At 40.4% G+C, this 23,032-nt stretch overlaps 1 protein-coding gene across 2 annotated transcripts in view; it reads left to right on the top strand.

Moving 5' to 3' along the window:
* Positions 1 to 1,257: 1,257 nt before the first annotated feature.
* GRIK2 (glutamate ionotropic receptor kainate type subunit 2) overlaps positions 1,258 to 23,032 on the top strand; it is a 770,475-nt gene continuing 748,700 nt past the window's right edge. For both annotated transcript variants that reach the window (XM_049897980.1, XM_049897988.1), the window contains exon 1: positions 1,258 to 1,478. In XM_049897980.1, coding sequence (XP_049753937.1) covers positions 1,364 to 1,478 — 115 coding nt within the window. In that variant the 5' untranslated portion in view covers positions 1,258 to 1,363. The remainder of the gene's footprint in view (positions 1,479 to 23,032) is intronic.

Below are 23,032 nucleotides of genomic sequence, written 5' to 3' on the forward strand. Positions count from 1 at the left end.
TATTTTTAAAAATCTATGTGCCTGAGGACAGCATGTTACTTATTTTCAACAAGAAAAAAGTATTTTATGTTGAAAGAAAATATATTTCTGTACCTTTTTTTCTTGAATAGATTGCTAATTGTAAAAGCCAAGTCAGTCACTATCTGAGGATGCTAACTAAATATTACCAACAGAAAACTAGCAAATGATAAAGCATTTTCAGACAAAGCTGGGACAGTGCTGCACAAGCTATGATCTCATATTCCACCTCTTAATGAAAAAAAGTTTTAAAATATGAGAAGAAATTCAGGCACACACTGTTGAGGCTTTTGGAGTTCGCTGCACCAAATCAAACCTTGTTGTCTTTTATATGTGCATAATTATTTTAAATGAGCTGAAAAATGGGTGGGAAAATATGCTTCCTTTATTTTAATTCAATTTTTCACCCTAAAAGTCTGCTTGAAGAAATTTCTCTTTACTCCTTGGTAGTAATCAAGGAATGTCCCACTCAAGTTTTTAAAGACTACATTCGCCTTCCCAATTGCATTCCAATCTACATTCATACCTGGCAAAAGTTTTTTAAAAATATATAAGTAAAACCCTCTTTCTACCTAAACACAAGCTAGATTTTCAATAAATTCCTCCATCTTAGATTACTTCCTTTTTTACACCACTTTGGCAAAGTGACTTAAATTTAGCTAGTCATCTATTAAAATTCATCAACTGATTGTTAGAAGTCTCTCTGCACACACCAGTCACTCTAAGCAAGGACTCTTACTGAAAATAAAGCATTTTTCCCCACGTATATAAACCCGGCTTTTTCCTTGCACCCCAAGGAGGGAGAACAGTTCGGTTGCATAATAGATATTGGGAAGCTCACTGGCAGGGAGCCTTAAGAGGCGAGCAGCTATCTCAATTTTTCTCACTTAATCTTGGCTTCACGTCAGAAGCTGTGCAGCAGTGCAGTAGAATAGGGCCTGGCAAAACCTTTGGGAGCAAAGCGCCTTTTGTGCTGGGACTGTGGCTTGCTATTGATACCTCCGCTGTTTCCAAGGCTGGATTTCGTATTGATTTTCCTCCTCTGCTTCCCTAGGCTCGCGCGCCAGAGATTGTGGGTGTGCGTGCTGGATTTCTCCCGGATGCTCCCCGACTAACATGGATGTCCCACCATCCCTTGCAGTGGAAGGTTGCTCCTTGGCGCAGTGAGTGAAGAACATGCAGCGATTGCTAATGGGTTTGGGAAGCGGAGACTCCTTCCTCTCTCTGTGACCATGCCGTGATCGTGTCTGCGGCCACCACTCGACGCATCCTCATTCCTGCCCGACCGGGGAGCCTAACGCTAGACCGGGGAAGTGGGTGCCGCGCTTGTGGGCACAGAAACACCATGAAGATTATTTCCCCGATTCTAAGTAATCCAGTCTTCAGGCGCACAATTAAACTCCTGCTCTGCTTAATGTGGATTGGATATTCTCAAGGAACCACACATGTATTAAGATTTGGTAAGATTCCCCGTCCCTCTCCACCGCCTGTATTTCGGCTCCGTGGCAGCCGGATGTAAACAGGCGAGTGCTCTCTGCCTGGCAGTGGGCTCCAAACGATGTGATCTGCTCGCTGCTCCGTTGTCTCATGGGTTTTTAAGTAACCTCCTGCTTTTCTTTTTTTTAATGTTTAGCTGTGGGAGGATGAAAGGAGCGTCAGTGTGTGGTTGTGGTCGCTGCATTACTTCCCCACAGTAGCCTGTTACAGATGGTGATTATGCCTAGGGCAGTGTTCACCGCCTGGCCCGCGGGTCTCCCGGGGAACTTCTCAGGCTTGGTTGGCGGCGCGGTCCGCGCAAACGTGCGCGCCAGGGCTTCAAGCCTAGCAGCTCGCAGGGCTGATGAGTTAATCTGGTAACTCTTTGGCGAGTTGCATCTGGCCGCTTCAGCCAGGGACCCGGGCAGGTCCTCAAGCGCAAGTGAAAGGCGCTAACCTTTAGATTTCTTTTATCAGAAAGGTTTCTCGGGTAATCTCACCGTTTTCCCACTGCCAAGCGCCCTTATGAGAAGAGAGCTTATAAAAATGTTGTTGTAAGGTTCAAGGCTCTACTTAACAAGGAGAGACTGCCGCTTCATAATAATAAGGCTTGTTGTGTGTTGGTTTGTTTTGTTTCTAAACTTGCCGAGTCTCTCTCACAGCCTTCTTACTTTCAGTTCCAGACTATTAAATGATTAACGGTGGTAGTAGGAGTCCGAGGAGGGTCGTGTGTTTGTGTGTGCGTGTGTGTGTGTGTGTGTGTGAACGGTGGTAGTAGGAGTCCGAGGAGGGTCGTGTGTTTGTGTGTGTGTGTGTGTGTGTGTGGCGGGGGGCGGGGGGGCGGTCTTAAGTCCGCATTTTTATTTCGCACTGGCGTGATGAAAGAGTCGAGATAGCAGTTATATTTTAGGGGAATCTGTCGCTTTCCTAAGGAATCAAGATTTCTTTGGAGTTTAAAGGGAAAATTGAATGTGGACTCCAGTGGGAACCCTGGTCAGAAAGATTTGCTTGGAGGAAATGAACAGTGGGCAACGCTCAGCCCCTCTCCATGGCCCATAGAGTTTTAGCAGGAGCGGAACTAGTCAGGGAAAGTTCCCTAAAGTAGGTAAGGGCAAGAGAGGAGGAAACCAAGCCGGGGTAAATGTGCCCACTGTGGATGCCTCCTCTGACAGTTCAAGTGGATTTAGACCAAAGAGTCCAGGAAACCATATTAACCCAAGTATGTGTTTTTGAGATAAAAGCAGATACATTAAGTCACTCAGTCAAATTTAAATCGTAGAGTGATTGCGTACATCTCGTATTGTTAACAGCATCTTTTGTCTTTTTTCCCCAAATGCTTTTTTTCTAACAAAATTTACCATCTTTCCCAAGGCTTTGTGGAAGGAGAGTAGGGATGCTTTTCACATATTAAGAAAAGGACCCACGGCTCCCTCCCCCAAACACACCTGGAGTCAAGAATGCTGGTAATGACAAAAGACAATGGATTGTAGCTGAATTCCTACTGTAGTAGTTTTCCCTGCTTTCTTCATGCCTTTAGATAGCACTTAAGCATGTTGCTCTTAGCAACAAGCGTCCACAGGAATGGTATCTATGAACGGGGTTAAACAGGTCTCTATATCACTGCAAGTGAGTGTGCGTGCGTGTATGTTCAGCAGCTCTGCTTCAAGCACAGTGTGTGTTATAGTCTGGTAGTTTTGCCCAATATTTTGACTAGTACAAACTATTTATTTGGAATACTAAGGTAGCTTCCTATGTGTTTGCTCATTGGTTAAATGTGTTTGCAGACTGGGTAGAATAAAAGAAGACTTTGAGTCCGAAAACTGTCACCAGTAGTCTAAAGATTTAATTATTGCTGCTCTGGTCTCTGGGCTCTGGTCTTGCGGCACAATATTTGCTGAATCATTAGATTGTTACATTGGCTGATCATTTCATATCTTCATATTAAAAGTCTTGGCGACCGTAGCAGACTGTGTAGCAGCTTTCCAGAAGAGCTGACACACACACAAAAAACACATTTTCCTAGACCAGTGCTTACTAAGAATGTCTTCAAGAAACAGGGTACTAGGCAAAGACTTAACCACCAGTCCCTTGATACCTTAAATCATCAGCCCAGTTCTAGATAATCTGTTATCTTCATTAACATCAAACATCTTCCACGTGGAAATCCTTTTTCTCTGATTTCTGACCTGAGTTGCGAGGAAGGACTGTGTACATTGTAATCATTAGAACATTTCCCTGTTGGGGCTACTTAGATGCAATGATGGGAGTTTTATTTTCTTCTGGGGAAAACATGTTTTGAGTGTAGTGGTAATGGATGGTTGGTTGAGCGCGTATTATAAGCCGCTCTTGAGAAAGGTTATTTTTTCAACTTTAGCTCAAAAGGCGAACCAGAACCTCATCCCTGGCCCCATGCCTTGGAAGGGCACCGAGTTGCTGCTGGAGTAGCCACCCCTGGGTGGCCGCGGGCAGCTTGGTGCTGGTGAGACACGCCGCGTCTACTAGGTAGACAGCACCAAGCGCTCCCCTCCTGCCCGCAGCCAGGCAAAGAGCCGCCAGCCGCCCCGGCGCCTCCGCCGCGGCGCTATGGCAACCGCGGAGCCGAGTCCGGCTGCCGCCCCAGCCCCCCTTCCCTGTTGATGGAGGAAATCCACTGTCACGGGCTCGGTGCTGCCCTCCCTCCCCCCTTCCACTATGGCTGTGACTCGACCTATCATCCTCCTATCACCGTCGTGGAGCAGTCACGCTCACGGTGCTGACCCTCACCACGTTCCTACTTTCCCCCTCGGTCTTCTGCATGCGCAAGCGCTCACACGCACTGGAACTGGCAAAGCGAGTCCGAGACTTCGGCAAAATGAACTCTCCAGTGCCCAAGGAAGCTTCCTGTAGTCGCCCAGGAGCTACTTGGTCGGGGCACCCCCCTGCCCATTGCACCTGGGGCCTGCTCCTCCCCGGCCGCTTAGCTAACATCCCCGAAAGAAGGGCTCCCGTGGACTACCGCAGCGACCCCTGGACGTTCTTACAGAGCTTTTAAGGCAGCTTGGGGCTTTTTTTTTTCGGGGGGGGGGGGCTAGGGCGGAAGCCACCTGAGGGTCAGCCAAGGGTCAGCTCCTGGCGATTTTCCCGCCTACTATCCTGGGTCGGCACAGCTTGGCTTCTCCCCAGCGCCAACGCAGCGAGCCTGTGGTTGGGGAGCTGGGTGCATCGCGGACAGTTAGAGGGTCGGACAGATAGAGGGTTAATCCCTCACCCAAAGTAGAGTGAGATGTCATCTGGTAGGCTTTTTCCGGCGCACAGTCTAAGACGCCACCGGGCAGGCCTCTCCCGCAGCGCTCTCAGTTCGGGAAGCCGCGCGTCCTGGTGCTATGTAAATGAGGCACCTTTGTTTCTCCACAGCTGCCTGCCGGGCCCTGCTTGCAGCGGAGTAGGCGAAAGCGGGATCCTTCCGTCTGCGGGGGCGCCCACAGTTCCGAGGTATCCAACTGAGCTGCTGGGGCTAGCGAGACTAGAACGTTTCTTCTTTTGTCACTTTAGCCTCTCCTCTTCCGGGTTTGCTCCGACCCCTGCTTCTAGGGAAGCGCTGGGAGGTGAAGAAGCTGGCCCCAGGGAGGGCTCGGCGCATGGGCGGCCTCCGGTTGGCAGTCTTAAGAGTTTTGGCATGTGTAAAACATCTTCTCTAAGGAATCACTCCCCAAGCCACTACTGCTTTCCGATTTTCAAACTCAGATTTGGTATTTAGGACTCCACAAAGACAGCAGCCCAAACTTTTCCACATACTCCTACGCAGCTTCTCCGAGATAGCCCGTTCTGAGTAAGTGAGTATATGGTAGGCTACTTCCTCCCTTCTGCTATTTTGGCACAGTGGTTAAGAGCTTGGCTGCTAACCAAAAAGGTCGGCAGTTCGAATCCACAAGCCACTCCTTGGAAACTCTATGGGGCAGTTCTTTTTCTGTCCTGAATCGACTTTTTGCTGGAGGGTCGCCATGAATCGGAATCGACTGGACAGCAACGGGTTTTGGTTTCTTTTTCCTTTTAGCAAGCACACAGAGGTCTTATCCCAAGGCACTCGCGGACCTTCTTGGCACTGGGCACAGGCCATCGGTCCACAGCATAGCGCACAGACAGCAAATTGGGCACACGCGGAAGGTGAAGTCAGTCAGCTCAGGGAAGACGCAAATAATAAAACCCACCGCGTGAGAGGGAACAGGAAAGGTTCCTATGGAAATCCCTCTAGTTTGCTGGGCAACTTATGTGCTCCTAGTTATAATAATCAGTAGCAGATGTACTACAAACTCGAGGAGTGTGAGTGAATTGACAGAGTTTAGAAGCCGCCACTGAAAGAGTTCTCTGAAAGAGATTTTTCTTCATTTGGGAGGTGAGGTGGGTGGGAGGAAGGAGTGGCGTTACATCTGGAAGCTTGAAAACTGACTCCTGGGAGGTGGTGATGGGGAGTAACAGCGGCTACTGTCTGCAACAGATAAAGTTGGAACACCTGCTCAGCTGAGCTGTGGAAAGCAAGGGAGGGAAATCTTTCTAAGAATCGCCAACACAACGGTTACACTTAAAAAAAAAATGTTTTTCTCATAAGTTCTAACTTATTTTTAAAGCTTCAAAGAATGAATGTGATGTGATCCATCAACTGGGGCACAATCATTTCAGAAACAGCTTTGAAAAATGATCTTTTCGTCCTCTAGAAATAGCACCCATCTCCCTCCAGACACATGGAACGGGACACATTTTCTGGCTTTGTGAGGTTGTCTTTCAGAAGAGAACAAGGGTTTATATGTCAGCAGACATTTCTTCAGACAAGTTTTTCTTCTTGGTTTGATTCAAGTTGTCATTGCAGTGTGTTTGTCCCCTGAATCTCAACTGACACTGTTTCAACATTTGTTCAGCATAGGAAAGTTAATGTGAGTTGCTCCCACACAAAGGAGGAAAATACCACAGAGAACAAACGCAGGACTTAATTATCGGAGCCTTTTCAAGTCTATTCACCATTAAATAAAGTGTTGTCTATGGTAATGATGACATAATATTTGATGTCATTTAATTATCATAGTTTATGATTAAAAAAAAACACTCTCCTGTTTTGTGTTAGAATTTTAACTTTCAAGTGAATGGAATTAATTCATTTTCTCTCTTTTTAGGATTTTACTGTGTTGTAGTGGCCCTAATTACGTTTTTTCCCTGGAAATAGTCAATGCTTTTTTTACACATCAGAGTAGAAAGTAGTTGAATGTGTTTCTGGTGTTCTATTCTTAAGCCATTAATCTATTGCATGCATAGCACCTGGCGTTTGCAGGTGACCCTCAATTTTCCTCAGTAGAATGTTCAGATATAGTGAAGGGGAAGTGTTGATTGTTTTGCATCTGAGTGGTGAAGCTTTATTTTCTATAGGCTTTCGATTTGTAATAGAGTTATCAAAGTACTAGAAGTGCTCCAAACGAATCTTAAACCCTAAATCTTATCATGAAAGGTAAGGTCAAAAGCCCCTGGAAGGAAAGGAGGTAGGTGCCCATCATGATTATTGACTGGTCTGGATTGGACACCGAAGAGGAAAATTTGAATCTGATAACGTCATAGGGCTTCCTGTTTTTCTTTGCCTCTTCTGCCGACAATTTTGTAAGGTAATTAAATTGGCTGATTGAAGTCACAGTGGTCATGGGGCGATAAAGACCATTTGGAGTTAATGGAATTTAAAACAACAGAGCACTGAACACAACTCTTACCGAACAAGAATTTTAATGGCCCATTCAGGGTGCTGACTAAATACAATGCCCTTAACAAGTTTAATTGAAAGGGCAAGGCAGATTAGCAGCATATAGTCTTTATGACTGAAGATTGGAGAATTAAAATTATCCCCTTAAAAGACTCATTAATGCATTATCAAGATTTAATGTAGGTTAAATAAACTTTCTTGAGACCTTCATCATATACCGTGAACCTAGGTTTAGGGACCAAGTTTCACTAAGGAAACATTTTTAAGAGCTGACTTACTAAATGAAGTTATTAAAAAAAATATATATATATATATCTCTTATTTCAAAAACAAAATGCATTTTGAACTCTTGGAAATTATACAGGATGTGGAGGGCAAGTGCTGTTGATGTGCCCTTTGTGTAATTGGAAATAAAGTATTTGACTTCTAAAATTTTGATTTTTTTCTTATAGACAAAGCCTGTCTGCAAAGAGAAACTGCAGAGGTATTAAAGAAATGTTCTGCTTCTGCCCCTTCAGTGTAGTCCTGGGCATTTTGGTGTATTTTATGCTGTCTTTTTAATCTCAATCCTCCTTTTTTCTTACCAAAACTTCTTCATTCAGATATTATACTTGAGTGCATTCAGGCCGGTCTGCCCCGGAGAGAAAGGGTGGTTCCCTGCTTTAAGTTAGGAAAACTAAAGGCTGACCAGTACTAAGGTGAAGATGAAGGTACCAAAGGAGAAGTCAAGCCTTAGTTTTAAAATGCTCCCCCTCTAGCTGTTTCTTGCCTTGTGGAGTTGCCAATTCAAGGTTATCTGTTCTGATTTTTCCCCAGAAAAACCTGAAACCCACTCGAATTATCATACAAAAGTCTCCCAAATTTTAGTTGCACCTAATTTTAAAATTTTTCTTAAAAACTCTCTAGTTAGCCAAACCAAAAGCAGCCAGCAGGTGTATGTGTGGCTGAAGGGGTCACCAGTTTTCACTCTGAAGCTCACCCCACGTTCCACACGTCCTCTAAGGCACACAGGCTTTTCTCCTCACTCATCTCCGGACAAGTAAGGCTTATTTGTCTCTTATTTCACACCCTTAGGGTAAAACATTTGTTATTTTTGTATTTTCCAAAGAGACAATTAGCTTATCTGGTAAAACTCATCCATGTTAATGTGTTAGAGAATTCTCTCAAAACCTTTCTGCAGGATTTTTTATTTTTCATTTTATTTTTTGCATTTGGAGCTTTGATGCGTGTCTACAATTACAGCAGCTTTCACATATAGCGTTTGGTGCTTTAGGTTTCTGTCTATAGATTGGTTTAAACCTTTTATTTCCTTAATTAAAAACTGAACATTCCTTTCTGGATTTAGTAGACAGCTAGGTCACTAGATAGCAGGGCCATGTGTAAAGATCTGAAGGGGTCTGAGGAGGTTGTGTCTTTCAGATATTTCCCTCACCAATGCTTATAATTCTTTGATTAGTGTTTCTTGTTGGTCAAGCATTTGCCCTTTCCTGTGGCCTTGTTTTAAGGCAAGTATATTTTGGAAGGCAGCGCACGTAAGTCCCTAAGACCATAGAGTTAGGATGAGTTTATTAGATCAATTGATTCTCTCTGTGACAGAGAGAGATGTGCTCAGATACAGAGAGAATACTGGGTGCCTAAGGGAGTACTGAGTGATTAGCACAGATGGGGAGGGGAGGCCGAGAAAAGAAGGAAGTCAAATGCCATGTGAAACAGTCTTTACTAGATTTACTGCCAGACATCTCAAACGCTTTGGAAGTTTATCTTTTTTGCTTATGTTAGTCTGAATCTTTCACCATATGTGATTATTTTAAATGAAACGCCAGTGATGTTCTTATATCGATATATCTGCTTCCAATCAGATGAATCTTTAAATACTTTCCACAGTCTTGTAGATCAACAAGCTACTTTTTCCACCACTGAACTAAAGCAAGTATTTGGAAGATGTTACCTCTCATTCCCTTTCTGTCTCCAGTTCAGTCACATTCTAAATATTTGACCTATCACAGTGGGAATACCTCTTAACTGAAGTGACGAAATAAACAAAGCAAATATAAAAGAAATGTTCTGCCACTGAAGTTTTATTATAGTCCTAGGCATTTTTTCTATTTCATGTTGTCTTTTAATCTTTCCCTTCTTTTTACTTACTAAAACTCCTGCTGTTAGGATATCACACATTTTAGTATATTCAGGTATTTCCCTCTCCCAAATAAAATGGGAACTATCTCAAGGTAAATGAGAACTACTGAATCCTAGAATGTCTAAGAAAGAGGGGACTTTAGAGATTGTGAAGTCTGTTGTTGTTGTTGTGGGTTCTGACTCATAGTGACCTTGTGTACAACAGAAAGAAACAATGCCCAATCCTGCACCATCCTCACAATCATTGCTATATTTGAACCCATTGTTGCAGTCACTGTATCAATCCATCTTATTGAGGGTCTTCCTCTTTTTCAATGATCCTTTACCTTATAAAGCTTGATGTCCTTCAGGGGCTGGTCCCTCCTGATAACATGAAGTCTGGTATCCTAAATTTAGTGGTTAACTTCCAATGGCACTTAAATTTAGCTTGTTCTGAGTCACAGTTAATTTCAGATTTTAGGCCAGGACGAGTCAGAGTATCTTGACTGCTAGTCTGGTGGTATTTTTCACTAAATTATGCTGTTTTGCTTGTGCAATCCCTGACTCCTTTGAACTGTGCAACTCCAGTGCTATACCTCAGTTTTAGGAAGAACCACTGGTTCTGATAGTTCCTCTAGTCCTTTGTCTACTTTGTTTCTCTACTTTCTCTTCTATAGGACTTTATCTCATAGGTTCTCTTTTTCCCTTCTTCTGCAGCTTCCTTTTCACCACTTCCTCTATGGTCCTCCCTTTCTCTATGTCCAAAAGATTTTACTACATTCATTTGTCAAACAAATAGTAATTGAATGTATATGATGTTTGAGGCATTTGGGAAATAGAATTCTAAAACCCAGGTTCTGACCTCAAGGAGTTTGTAATCCAGTTGGAGAGAAAAGAAATATACCTACCGAAGTATCAATTGAAAAAAAAGAAAAAATTGAGTGGTATAGAAAATGAGTGTAGCACAGTAGTTGTTTAAAGGAGATGATTATGGGCTTGAATTTTATTGGAGAAATGGGACTTTGCCTGGCACTTATAAAAGACTGTGTGATGGTAGAGGGGAAAATAAAATATATTATTGATGGAAAACTCAGCACAAAGAAAGGAACTTAGGCAGAAATTAAGAAGGTGTACTTTGGAACAGGGAGAGGACAACCCTGTGGAGAGACACTTAAGGCCTTGGTTTTTCAGAGCTTTCATATTTAGGTTACACAATTTGGACCCCTTGTCTGTAGGCCTTGGAAGACCATTAAAGACAAGAGGATGGATTTGACTTGGTCTGTAACAAGCAGTCAAGTTGTTTTTCAGTCAGTTGCTTGCATGTTGTGAAGAATAAGTGAATTTTCTTTCTCTGTCGTGCTGAAATGGAGGCAAAGGAGTTATCCTTGTTCTTGATCATTGAAGCCTTTAAGAAGCTCTTGCTCTGGGATCACAGATACTTCCTAAGCAAAATGCTGAAATGAAATAAAAATCAGTGTCTTTTTAACACATGGCCAGATCAAATGATTGAGCAAGGAAAGTTGCCAGTTCATCTCAACAAAAGAATATTTGGAGGACAATTTAACTTTATATGATTTCTGCTTAAGTCAAATGAGTCTAGATACTATTTCTGTTTAGCATGGAGCAGCACTTAGGTACCTGAATAATGCTTACATATGACATGCACTCAGTACATATTTGTCTAACTAAATTGAGTTATTTTGTGAGAAAGAATAACAACAGCTTATGGTCTCTGCTAAGGGATGAAGGGGGGAGCTAATAGCTAAATTTTTAAATTCAATTCAGTAAGTATTGAGTACCTTAAATAAGTACCACTAGTTTCTTTGGGGGATATAGTAAATTGCTTCCAAGTAATTCTCTAATGTTTTATTTCTAATTCAAAGGGATCTCCATTACTTGAAACTTTTATATATATGTGCATATACTATACACACACACATATATATCACTATATATTATAATTGTAATGAGAATTAAAAATTCAATTAAAAAAAAAACTATTAGAATGGTTTCATTGTTAGTAATATTTTCTAATTCTACATGAACTTGTGACTCCAGAGCCAGAATTTGATGGTTTGAGTCATGAATTTTATTCTTGACTCTGTTATCTAGTGGTCATAAATTAGGATAAATAATTAATGCTCAGTGAGCTTGACTTCATTTTCTGAAGAATGGGATACCACTCGCCATCTGCTTAACTTCTAAGGATAATTTTAGAATTAATAGGAAAATGTACAGAACTCTGAGCTTTGTGGCAGAAAAGGTCTTTGGGAGTTGAAAATGTAATTGTTTGCTAAATGGAATAAAGTAATATTGCCGTCACTCATGTACTTTTTGTTCAACTTCTTAAACTATGCTTAAACATTTAAGATAGTCTGACTTTTCTATTATTCTTAAACAGTCTTCCTTGGAATGTAATTGAAGCTACTGCAAAGAGATAGAGGATTTATTGACTAACAGAACAAACTTTCTTTTGACTTGGTAGTTTTATAGAAGAGCAAGTGCATAGGTTCTTTTCCTTCTTTGAACACCAGGACTTTAATTGGCATTAGCCAGCTGGAGTCTAGGGCAGCATGTGACTGTGCTGAAATTTTATCAAGTATCCAGAATAAGAGTAAGAAAACAAAACTAAAAGAAAAAATAATAAACAAATAAATTATGTCAAGTCCTATGGTTTAAGATGTTTCACTCTTTCAAAAGTGCATAATTTTCTGAAAAGCTGTACCCAATTTTGTATAAACTTCATTCTTCATTCATCTGCCTATTATAGATTTTTAGCTATAATTCAAGGTTTGCAGACCTCCAAGTGGCTGTATTTGACCTGTTTGGTCTCACAAACATCCAGATTTGCTACAATTGTGTAGGATGCAAAGGTGAGAATTTTCTATGGTTCTATTGACTGTTTCATCATATAACTAGGCAGTCTTTTTGGGACTTATTCTTTAAGGTAGAAGAGACTGTGAAGTTACCCTAGACTACTAACCTTACTATTATTCCCAAAGACTCCTCTAAACTACCTTTGGTTCTATTTTTAAGAGGTCTACCCCAGTGTTGGTGGGATTGCTTTTGAGATGGATAGGGAGAGATGAATACCCTCCACTGGAGCCACATCAGGGAATTCAGGGAGTCATTTGAAAAAGTGAATTTAATTTATAATACAACTTTATGTTTGAAAAATTTTAAAAAGTTTTCAAAACTTCAGAATGTGAATATTATTAGGAAAATATTTATGTTAACCCAAAGAGGGATGGGCTAAAAGCAGACTGAGAAAACGCTCTTCAATTTTAAGCTTAAACTAGCTTTTGTGTTATGGAAGCAGCCTGCCCATTGTGGCAGAATTGATGTTGGAGTATGTGAAGAGTATTTTTGAGCTCTTGCTGCCAGCAGGTAATGGAGATGAACCAGCACCAGAATCCCATTCAGGCATTGTTCCCTGAAAATTCTGGATTGATTCCCTGAAGCCTTCCTAGAAGTTGAGGGGTGATTTTTTTTTTTTATTGTGCTTTAAGTGAAAGTTTACAAATCAAGTCAGTCTCAAGAGTCCACCTGATCCTAGGAGCTCACTCCTCACCAGCATCCCTCTCCAACCCATTGTCCAGTCCCATCCCTGTCTATAGAGTTGGCTTTGGGAATGGTTCCTGTCCTGGGCCGACAGAAGGTCTGGGGGCCATGACCACCGGCGTCCTTCTAGTCTCAGTCAGACCATTAAGTCTGGTCTTTTTACGAGAATTTGGGGTCTACATCCCACTGCTCTCCTGCTCCCTCGGGGGTTCTCTGTTGTGTTCCCTTTCAGCGCAGTCATCGGTTGTAGCCAGGCACCATCTAGCTTTTCTGGTCTCAGGCTGATGTAGTCTCTGGTTTATGTGGCTGAGGGGTGATCTTGCAATCACTTATCCTCAGCTTGTTTTCTCAGATGCATTTCTGTTTTTTGTGCTGTCCTAAACACTGACCGTCCTTCAAAATCTAGATCAAGTTTTGTCATCTCCAAAAGATCTGTTTTAGACAGGGATTATGCAAAATAAATTCAAGCACTGGCAGGAGAATCCAGTCAGATCAATGGTTCTCAAACTTGTTGCACATCAGAATGGAAGGAGCTTTAAATAATTATAATTGCCGGTCCCCAAATTCGGGAATTCCATGGTTCAAGATGTTTCACTTTTTCACAACTACATAGTTCTATGGAGTGGGGGTTCTGAATCACCATTATCTTTTTTGAAAACTCGTCAATAATTATATTAAAAAAAAAAAAAACAAAAACCCAAACAAAAAACTCCAAGGTAGGTTGAAAATCACTGAACTGGGTAACCCAAGGTGTTGACCTTAAAATTTTACAATTTCTTTGTTTATAATCAATAGGTGCTACGGTCAGTTTTTTGGCTTGGCAGTTGATAATAATGACTGGACTATGTAAAACAATGAGTACATTTTGGAAACAAGGATTCCAAAAAACATTTTGGAAACAAAGGTTAGGGTTGGATATTTTAGAATTCCTCACAGAACACGCACAGCGTTGGGCTGTTAGCATACCACTGAAGGGCTGACTAATTCTTTAAAACCTAAGCATTTAGAATATCCATATTCACATAACCAACTTCATAGCTCAAAGGGAGCTTGAACAGGTGTTGTTTTACAAATAATGTCTAAGATGATGTATGGTTGTGGGATCTTTTCCTCTCAGTCTCACACTACAGAAGCTCCTGATCATTTTGAAGTTTTCCCAAGCTCTATTGGAAAATTTTCTGGCAGACATCTGATCTAGTTGAGAGGACCCCAACCTTTCAGTTGCAAAGAATACATGCTAATGGCCTAGAACCTAGGCTGAAAATAGGGTCCAGCCTAGTTGGTGTTCATCAGAAACTTCTTGGGCAATATTGCATACATTCCCCACCCAATGCTCTGATTATACCTCCTCCATGTCATTATTAGACCTTAAAGCCAAGAAATGAAGTCTGGATACTACATTTGGATTCAAACTAGAATGCTCTTACGTATTTCTTTAGGTAGGTATTGTCAATAATTAAATATAATGTCTTAGTGTTAAAACTGCAAATGGCTCTGTCTGTCCAAATTACTGATAATAAGGTAAACCACATCAGTTTATTAAATATATTCCTTAAATGTAATTAAACTTGCCCCTTTGGGAACTTTTACAGTTATAAGAAACATGTATGTGAAACACATTATTCATTGTGCAATTTAAAAGTAGTATTACAGATTGGTTAGAGATTCTAATGTATTACCAGTTACTATCAGGCCAGCTCTGACTCAAGGAAGACCTCGTATGTGGCAGAGTAGAACTGTGTTCCACTGGGTTTTCAATGGCTAGTTTTTTGGAAGCAGATCGTCAGGGCTTTCTTCTGAAATGCCTCTAGGTGAACTTGGACTTCCAGCCTTTTGGTTACCAGCTGAGCATGGCAACTGTACCAACCAGGGACTTCTTCAAATATATTCAAATCTTCATAATCACATGCTAATGACAATTTTAAGATAAATGCTGAAGAAACTCACTGAAGTAACTTTATTATTCCTTGTTTTCTTATTTGAACTCAACTATTTTACCCATAAGGACCCCTTGGTGGTGCAGTGGCTAAAGTGCTCAGCTACTAACTGAAAGGTCAGTGGTTCAAACCTACCAGTCACTCCACAGGAAAAAAGATGGAGCAGTCTGCTTCTGTAAAGATTTACAGCCTTAGAAACTCTATGGGGGCAGTTCGACTCTGTCCTATAGGGTCCCTATGAGTTGGAATCAACTCAAAGGCAGTGTTTTTTTTTTTTTTTTTCACCCATATGTGTATAAACATTTTCAGTTTTTAAAATAATCAACAGTTCATAGGGGATTTAGCAATTGAGAGCATGTAAATATGTAATTTCAAGAAACGTTATCCGGTGGTGTGCAATTTTCTGGAAGACAAACTGTGAAAAATGCTTTAGTTTAACCTGAATTTCACAGTAGGTTTCCTTCATAAATGTTCATCCAATTATAGTTCTAGAATTACTATGCCTTTGATCTTTTCATTATGAATTTGTATGTACATGCAGGATATGAAAATAACGCTTACAATAGGTAATAAAATTAATAAATTTACATTTAATCAAGATTAGTAATTTATTGGCTGTAGGTTGGCATCACTGACTTTACTAAACTTGGTAGCCACAATAAATATTAATGGAAGTGAAGTCCCCAAGATTCTTTGAATTTCATACATCTTATGAGTTGAAATTGACTCGCTGGCACTGGGTTTTTTGTTTTTTTTTTTTTAATTTCCTAGCAGGTAGCCAGACTACATCAGTATTTTTAACATAAACAAGGATAGAATATTACCTAAGACTTCAAAGTGCCATCTTTTGTAAGTGACCTATGGATAAAATTCTAACCATTAAATTTGATCATTGTTCTTCTGTATTATGTGTATTATAATGCCACTAGACTATAAAAACATCACTATGTATTAATAAGGAAAATCCCTCCTTATTATAAGTACCCCCCCCATTTTTGTGTTGTTTTGTAAGAAAGAAATAAAACTAAGATTATTTCCCAGAAAATAAAGTAATGCTTTATGTTCTGGTTTTAAGGAGGATGCTGGAAACTTCCTATCAACTCTTCTTTCAATTTCAATTCCATTTTTAGTTTCAATTGACATTCTACTCACCAAATATTTATTTAGTATTGGTTTCTTGTCTAGTTTTTCAATTATTAGCACAATTTAATATGGAAAGCAATATATAATTACAGCATTCAGTCAATATGAAACAAAAACCCTAAAATATGGGTATTTAATTTAAGAAACATATTACATGGGGACTGCTAATGACACCTTGATTATAGGTGTATATTTCTCAATTCCATCCCATAGGTTGTTTCAATATTTCATTTCAATTTCTTGTTAGAACAGAAGAATCATCTTACCAACTTTTACACTAAGAAATTCACATTTTTTTGATAGCATTCATGAAGAAACTTTCAAAATACAGTGACAAGTGTACTCAGTAATATGTAAATAAATATTCTAAACACGATGAGTAGAACCTAGCTGGGTTTACCAGAAATTGTTTCTAGAGCATGTTGTTTGCATCTGTCTCTAAGATTTATAATCCACTGAGGGCTTTACTCAGAAATTCCATTCTTGAATATCAGATTAGAATGACTGGACTGTTTGTGCTTCTTCCCTCCTCTACCCCCACCACCAGAAGTCTTCAGTCTCATTATAGTGATTAATATTTATTTGTTCATATTTTTTTAGAGACAACTAGCATAAGTTATTTTAAGTGTTTGGATACTGTATTATTAGGATGTAGATTTAGCGACATGTCACAGAGACCCCTCAAAAACCATGTATGTCTGGATTTGGGGAGTTCATGGATGGTGTGGTAGGTCTACAGTCTTCTAGTTTCCTATTCTGGCATCTTGTAGGGTGTAGCCATTTTGTCATGGTCTAACACGACGCTCTAGTGATCACTTACATCTCCCCAACAGCAGGATGGAGATAGAAAAAAAGAAGAGACATGACCCCTCCACCTCCTTTAGAGACATTTTCTGAATGTTGCACATGTCACTTTGCCTTATATCCCATTGGGAGAAATGTAGTCACATGGCTACACCTTGGTGCACAGAAGGCAGGGAATTGAGTTGCTATTACAAGAAACGTTGTACACAGCTTAAAGTCTCCGGGTCCATTCCCATAGAGGATATGAAAAATGCATTTTGAAGGACCACTGTTCATCTCTGCCACAAACATCCAATTAAACATTTCAGGAAGGAGCTCTTTAGAGGGCCCTTCCCACCCTTATATGAAGCTATGCTTTGTACACATTTGGAAAATGTGACGAAGTGTAAAAATGAGAATAAAACCTCCCATATTTATACCATTCAGCAAATAACCACTGTTACCATTTTGTTTCTGTTCATTACTTTTTTAAAATGAAAATAAAAGTATTTTACTTGGTTATAAAAGTAATACATGTTATTGTAGAAATTTCTATATATTTTATTCTATAAAATATATAGAAAAATCATAAAATAAATATCACCCATTACCTCACTATAAGTGACATTTGACATTTATCCTCAAGTCTTACTGTACATAGTGTCATTTTACTCGTTTTTTCCACTTAGCACTTTATTGTGAACATTTTCCTATGTCATAAAGCATTTTCTGTAATTTTAACAGTGTCCGACTTTCTATTATTCAGACATTTATCTTTTATTAACCAATCCTATTGTAGGGTCATAACTTGGGTTTTGAAGTCAGACATTACTAAGTTTGAACCCTGGCTCTGCCACTTAGGACCTATATGATTGGGACATGATGGTGAACATTCCTAAGTCTTAGTTTCTTTACCTGTGCAATGGGAATGATAATATTATCCATAAATAGTTATCTTTTTTTACCTAAGAAAGCTATTCTTGGGATTAAAAGAGATAACTCACATAAAGTGCTTAGTGCAGTGCCTGGCATATAAGATACTTAATAACTGTTAGCTTAATTAATTAATTTTGCCCTAAAAAGTGTTATATTTCAATAGGAAAAAGGTGGAAAAAACCTAGATACCTATCAGTAGGTGAATGGATAAACAAACTATGGTACATGCACGTAATGGAGTATTATGCAACGATACAGAACAATGATGAATCTCATAACATCTCATAACATGGAAAAATCTGGAGGACATTATGCTGAGTGAAATAAGTCAATCACAAAGTGACAAATATTGTATGAGACCACTACTGTAAAAACTCATGAAAAAGTTTACCCACAAAAAGAAACAATTTTTGATGGTTACGAGGGAGGGGAGGGGAGGAGATGGAAAAGCACTAAATAGGCAATAGATAAGTGGTAACTTTGGTGAAGGGTAAGACAGTACATGATACTGGGGAAGTCAGCACAACTTGTACAAGGCAAGGTCATAGAAGCTCCATAGACACATATAAACTCCCTGAGGGACTGAATTGCTGGGCTGAGGGCTGTGGGGACCATGATCTCGGGGAACATCTAGCTCAGTTGGCATAACATAATTTATAAAGAAAACATTCTACATTCTACTTTGGTGAGTAGCGTCTGGGGTCTTAGAGGCCTGTGGACAGCCATCTGGGATACTCCACTGGTCTTACCCCTTTGGGAGCAAGGAAGAATGAGATGCTTCACAGATTCATCATTGTTCTGTATCGTTGCATGATACTCCATCACGTGCATGTACCATAGTTTGTTTATCCATTCACCTATTGATAGGTATCTAAGGTTTTTCCACCTTTTTCCTATTGAAATGTAACACTTTTTAGGGCAAAATTAATTAATTAAGCTAACAGTTATTAAGTATCTTATATGCTAGGAAGAATGAAAAAAGCTAACCAAACCAAAACCAAACCCGGTGCCGTTGAGTCGATTCTGACTCATAATGATCCTATAGGACAGCGTAGATCTGCCCCACAGAGTTTCCAAGGAGTGCCTGGTAGATTTGAACTGCTGACCTTTTGGTTTGCAGCCGTAGCACTTAACCACTATGCCACCAGGGTTTTCCAAAAAAAAAAAAAAAAAAACCTAAACATAAAAGGAAAAGATTAGTCCAAAGGACTAACAGACCACATCTACCATAGCCTCCACCAGTCTGAGTCCAGTACACCTAGCTGGCATTTGCCAGCCTCTTAGAGAATTTTCCAAGTTATGAGGACCATGATCAATTGTTAATAATCTACTATTGCTTAGGGCCATCAGACTGATCTGGAAAAGGGATGGATAGAGTGTTAGAAAGATTGGTATTCCAGGTACCACCACTGACAGCTCTAACAGGGATCACAATAGAGGGTCCCGAACAGAGCTGGAGAAAAATGTAGAACAAAATTCTAACTCACAAAAAAAGACCAGATTTTCTGGCCTGACAGAGACTGGAGAAACCCTGAGAGTAAGGCCCCGGACACCCTTTTAGCTCAATAATGAAGTCACTCCTGAGGTTCACCCTTCAGCCAAAGATTAGACAGGCCCATAAAACAAAACGAGATTAAAGGGGCACAACAGCCCAGGGGCAAGGACTAGAAGGCCCTTGAGAATGGAAAGTGTTGACATTTCATGGCGTCATTAACCAATGTCAGAAAACAATATGTGTAACAAACTGTTTAATGAGAAACTAGCTTGTTCTGTAAACCTTCATATAAAGTCCAATTAAAAAAAAGGAAAAAAAAAAGTGTATTTCTGTAATTGGTTCAGGCTCATTTACAACATAAGTCTCTAGCTTTTAAGCTATTCTCAAAAGGTGGTTGGACCCACAAAGTTCTGTGAGGTTTTCCAGGCCAGTGGGGTGCCCTTTAGGAGTGTGAGGCAGGGAATAGACCATTGTAAGAGGACATAAAACCAAAACCAAACCAGTTGCTGTCGATTCAACTCCAACTCATGGTGACCCCATGTATGTCAGAGTGGACCTGTGCCCCATGGAGTTTTCAATGGCTGATTTTTTGGAAGTAGATTGCCAGGCCTTTCTTCTGAGATGCCTCTGGGTGGGTTTGAACCACCTACCTTTCGGTTAGCAGCTGAGTGCTTGATCATTTGTACTACCCAGATCATATAACTTTATATGAGGACAAAGAGGATGACACAGATATCTTAGGGGTTCTCTACAATTAGGCTAGAGATGATCCGTTTTAGAGGAGAGAGGGAAAAAATTTTTGATATTTAGATGTCTGCTAAGCTGAGGCTTTGGAGCATGGCCTGCCCCCTCCTGCTTGCCTCCTAGGAAGGCTCCTCAGTGTTGGTGTTGATGAGATTGCTGTGGGGAGGAGCAGCAGCAGCTTCTACAGCAGCCCCCTCTACACCCATCCCCTCTTTGCTTTCTGATTTCCTAAGCAAATTCCAGGTGTTTTACTTGCTAATCACATTATCATCCCTGATGCTTAATTATTTTCTGTGGGGAAGTAGAGTTGTTTGGGGCTTTCAGGAAATTAAATTGAACTTCAAAAGCCACTTCCACATAACAATTAACATTTTGAAATGGGTTATTCCTCAGGGTTTGTTGTTAGGTGAATTTTCCCAGGTTTTTTTTTTTTTTTTTTCTTTAAGGGGCATTCTTTTAAATAGTAGATTTATTTGCCCTATTCATTTAGAGATCCTATTTAATAAATGAGACCCTTCAAAATTTCATAAATCCCTAGTAAAATATAATAAAAATGTATGGCTTCAGCCTTTGAGACAGAACAATGTGATCTTAGGAATGGGAGATTGAGAGTGATTATCCTGGGTTCGATGTTTGGGAGGAGTCTGCATCACTGAAAGGAGGTACAATGGGCTTGCTCAGGGAAAAGATGATTTCAGCAGCAAAGAGGCCTGAGCATGTGGCTCATGGACCCCATTGCCATCCTCTAATAATGTCTGTACAATCTTAGCACGAATGGTTTCTGTCCCATTTAATTAGGTAGAGATTCTAGAGAGTCTTTGCATTGCCACTCTAAACACCCTCCTCTACTTACCCTGATGTGTTATTCTTAACCCTCTAGATTGCCTTTAAGTTCAATATTTCCTGATTTGCCTGCACACAGATACAGGCACAATACAATACTAAATCTTAATCACTTCACTTCTCCCTAAGAGGATCTGGGTGCCGAATTCTCCTTTGCATGTTGCTATAAGGCATTTGCCAGCCTCTTAGAGAATTTTCCAAGTTATGAGGACCAGGATCAATTGTTAATAATCTACTATTGCCGAGAGCCATCAGACTGATCTGGAAAAGGGATGGATAGAGTGTTAGAAAGATTGGCATTCCAGGCCCAACCCCACTTACAAGGTGTGTACCCTTAGGCAAGCGATTTAACCCTTCAGTCTCTCTTTTCTTATTTAAATGATGAGGATAACACTTCACCTTATTACAACTGCTGTGGGACTTAACATTTTAAAAAATCCCTTTACTTTGGAGACAGCCAAGAAGACCCTTCCCTTTTTGTTATCCTGAAAATCTGGGTGTGGAAGAGCTATCGAACAATGGATTCGCTCTATATTCTAAAAGAGCCTGTCTATCAAATACAGAGTTCTGTTTATTGACTACTGGCTTCTGCTTCTGTGCAGCCGAGATATAAATTCAGCATTAGACTTTATCCACAGTTCTGAAAGGAGAAAGACAGGCACCTGTAATTATAGCGGTGGTGATGAGTTGCAGCTGAATTGCATAGTGTATTAGGGCTTTTCTGTGTTGTTTGGCTTGGGCATTGCTATAGCAATTTTGGGAGCAGCAGACAGTATTTTAGTGTTTGTCTTTCTGTTAACCATTCTGACATAATCCTAGAATCTCCACAGATATGCAGGAGTTCTTTTGTTGCTCTCTGGCAGCAGATAAAAGAATCTATTTTTTCTAAAGTAGTCTGTGCAGAATTTAATAGCCTTCTTATGGACTGGTACCAGGTTTCACTTGGAGGGGTGGGGGTGAAGACAGTTTTTCCACTAACGTTTGTAAAATCATAGATTCAGGTTCCCATAAATCAAAATGTTACTCTAAAAAGTCTTAGGACTCTCAGCTCAAGTGATCATCACTTGTTTCCTCATCTCCTTTCTTCAGATTGGTTGGTCAAGAAGACATTGGACAGTCTGATTTTTCCAAAGGGGTGTGGGTTGAGGTGGTTGGGACTTTTTATGAGGGTAATAGTTGGATAGGTGAGGAAAGGTGAGAGAGGGCACTTTTTTGTTTCCTCTGCTCAACCCCTTTTATCAATTACTCTGTTTGTTCTTCTTTCCCTAAATATCCTAACAGAAGGGTCAGTGCCCTCAGCATCAGTTAAATGAAAAATAGCTACTTCAAATCAGGGCTTTGAACCTTTTCATTCTGGTTTTAACCCCTGCTGAGAATTTGTATTTCCACCCCAGATATACTGAATCAGAATTTTCACAAGATCCCCAGTGATACCCCAGTGCCATCGAGTCCATTCCGGTGATTCTTATGTATAATTAATTTAGAGAACCCCTGCTCTACTTAGTGGTTCTCAGTACTGGTCCCTAGCCAGCAGTATTAACATTGCCTGGGAGCTTGTTAAAAATGCATTCTTAGCAGGGGTTTGAGCCAGAATAAGCCAGTTCAAAGCCCTGCTCTAAACAGCATCTGCAAAGTGACATTTGAGAAATCTAATAAAAGAGCATGAGTCCCCAGGCCCATGTTATTTTCCATTTTCTTACTTATTTGAGATTCCCAGTAGCAGGGTCACCCTGACATGCTAAGGGGATTTAAAATGTTTAACATATTGAGTCCACTGTTTTTAATACGGTCATGTCTACATGACTTCCCTCACCTTTGAGAGCAGAGGTGAGTCTCAATTAGATTGTCCAAGATAGGGAAGAAGAAAGCCTCTCATACATCTTAACCTGTCTCCTTCTAACTTACTTCCTCTGACTCATTCCCTCCTTGTGGTAGAAAGCTCTGATGCTAGGGCTTTGCTGTTCTTAGCCTAAGCACTGAGCTGGTTTTACTGACTTCTCTTATTTTGTTCTGTAACATGGCCTATATTGTTCATGTAGATGTAGGATCTATTCTCATCACCCTTTCGTTTTTCCCTGGTGGCATAGTGGTTAAGAGCTATGGCTGTTAACCAAAAGGTCAATAGTTCAAATCCACCAGATGCTCCTTGGAAACACTATGGGGCAGTTCTACTCTGTTCTGTAGGGTTGCCATTGAGTCGGAATTGACTCAAAGGCAATGGGTTTCATTTCTTTTTTTCATTTTTCCAGGATCTACTTCCACTTC

Source organism: Elephas maximus, chromosome 1, assembly GCF_024166365.1.
Source record: "Elephas maximus indicus isolate mEleMax1 chromosome 1, mEleMax1 primary haplotype, whole genome shotgun sequence".
In the NCBI taxonomy this organism is placed as follows: domain Eukaryota; kingdom Metazoa; phylum Chordata; class Mammalia; order Proboscidea; family Elephantidae; genus Elephas; species Elephas maximus.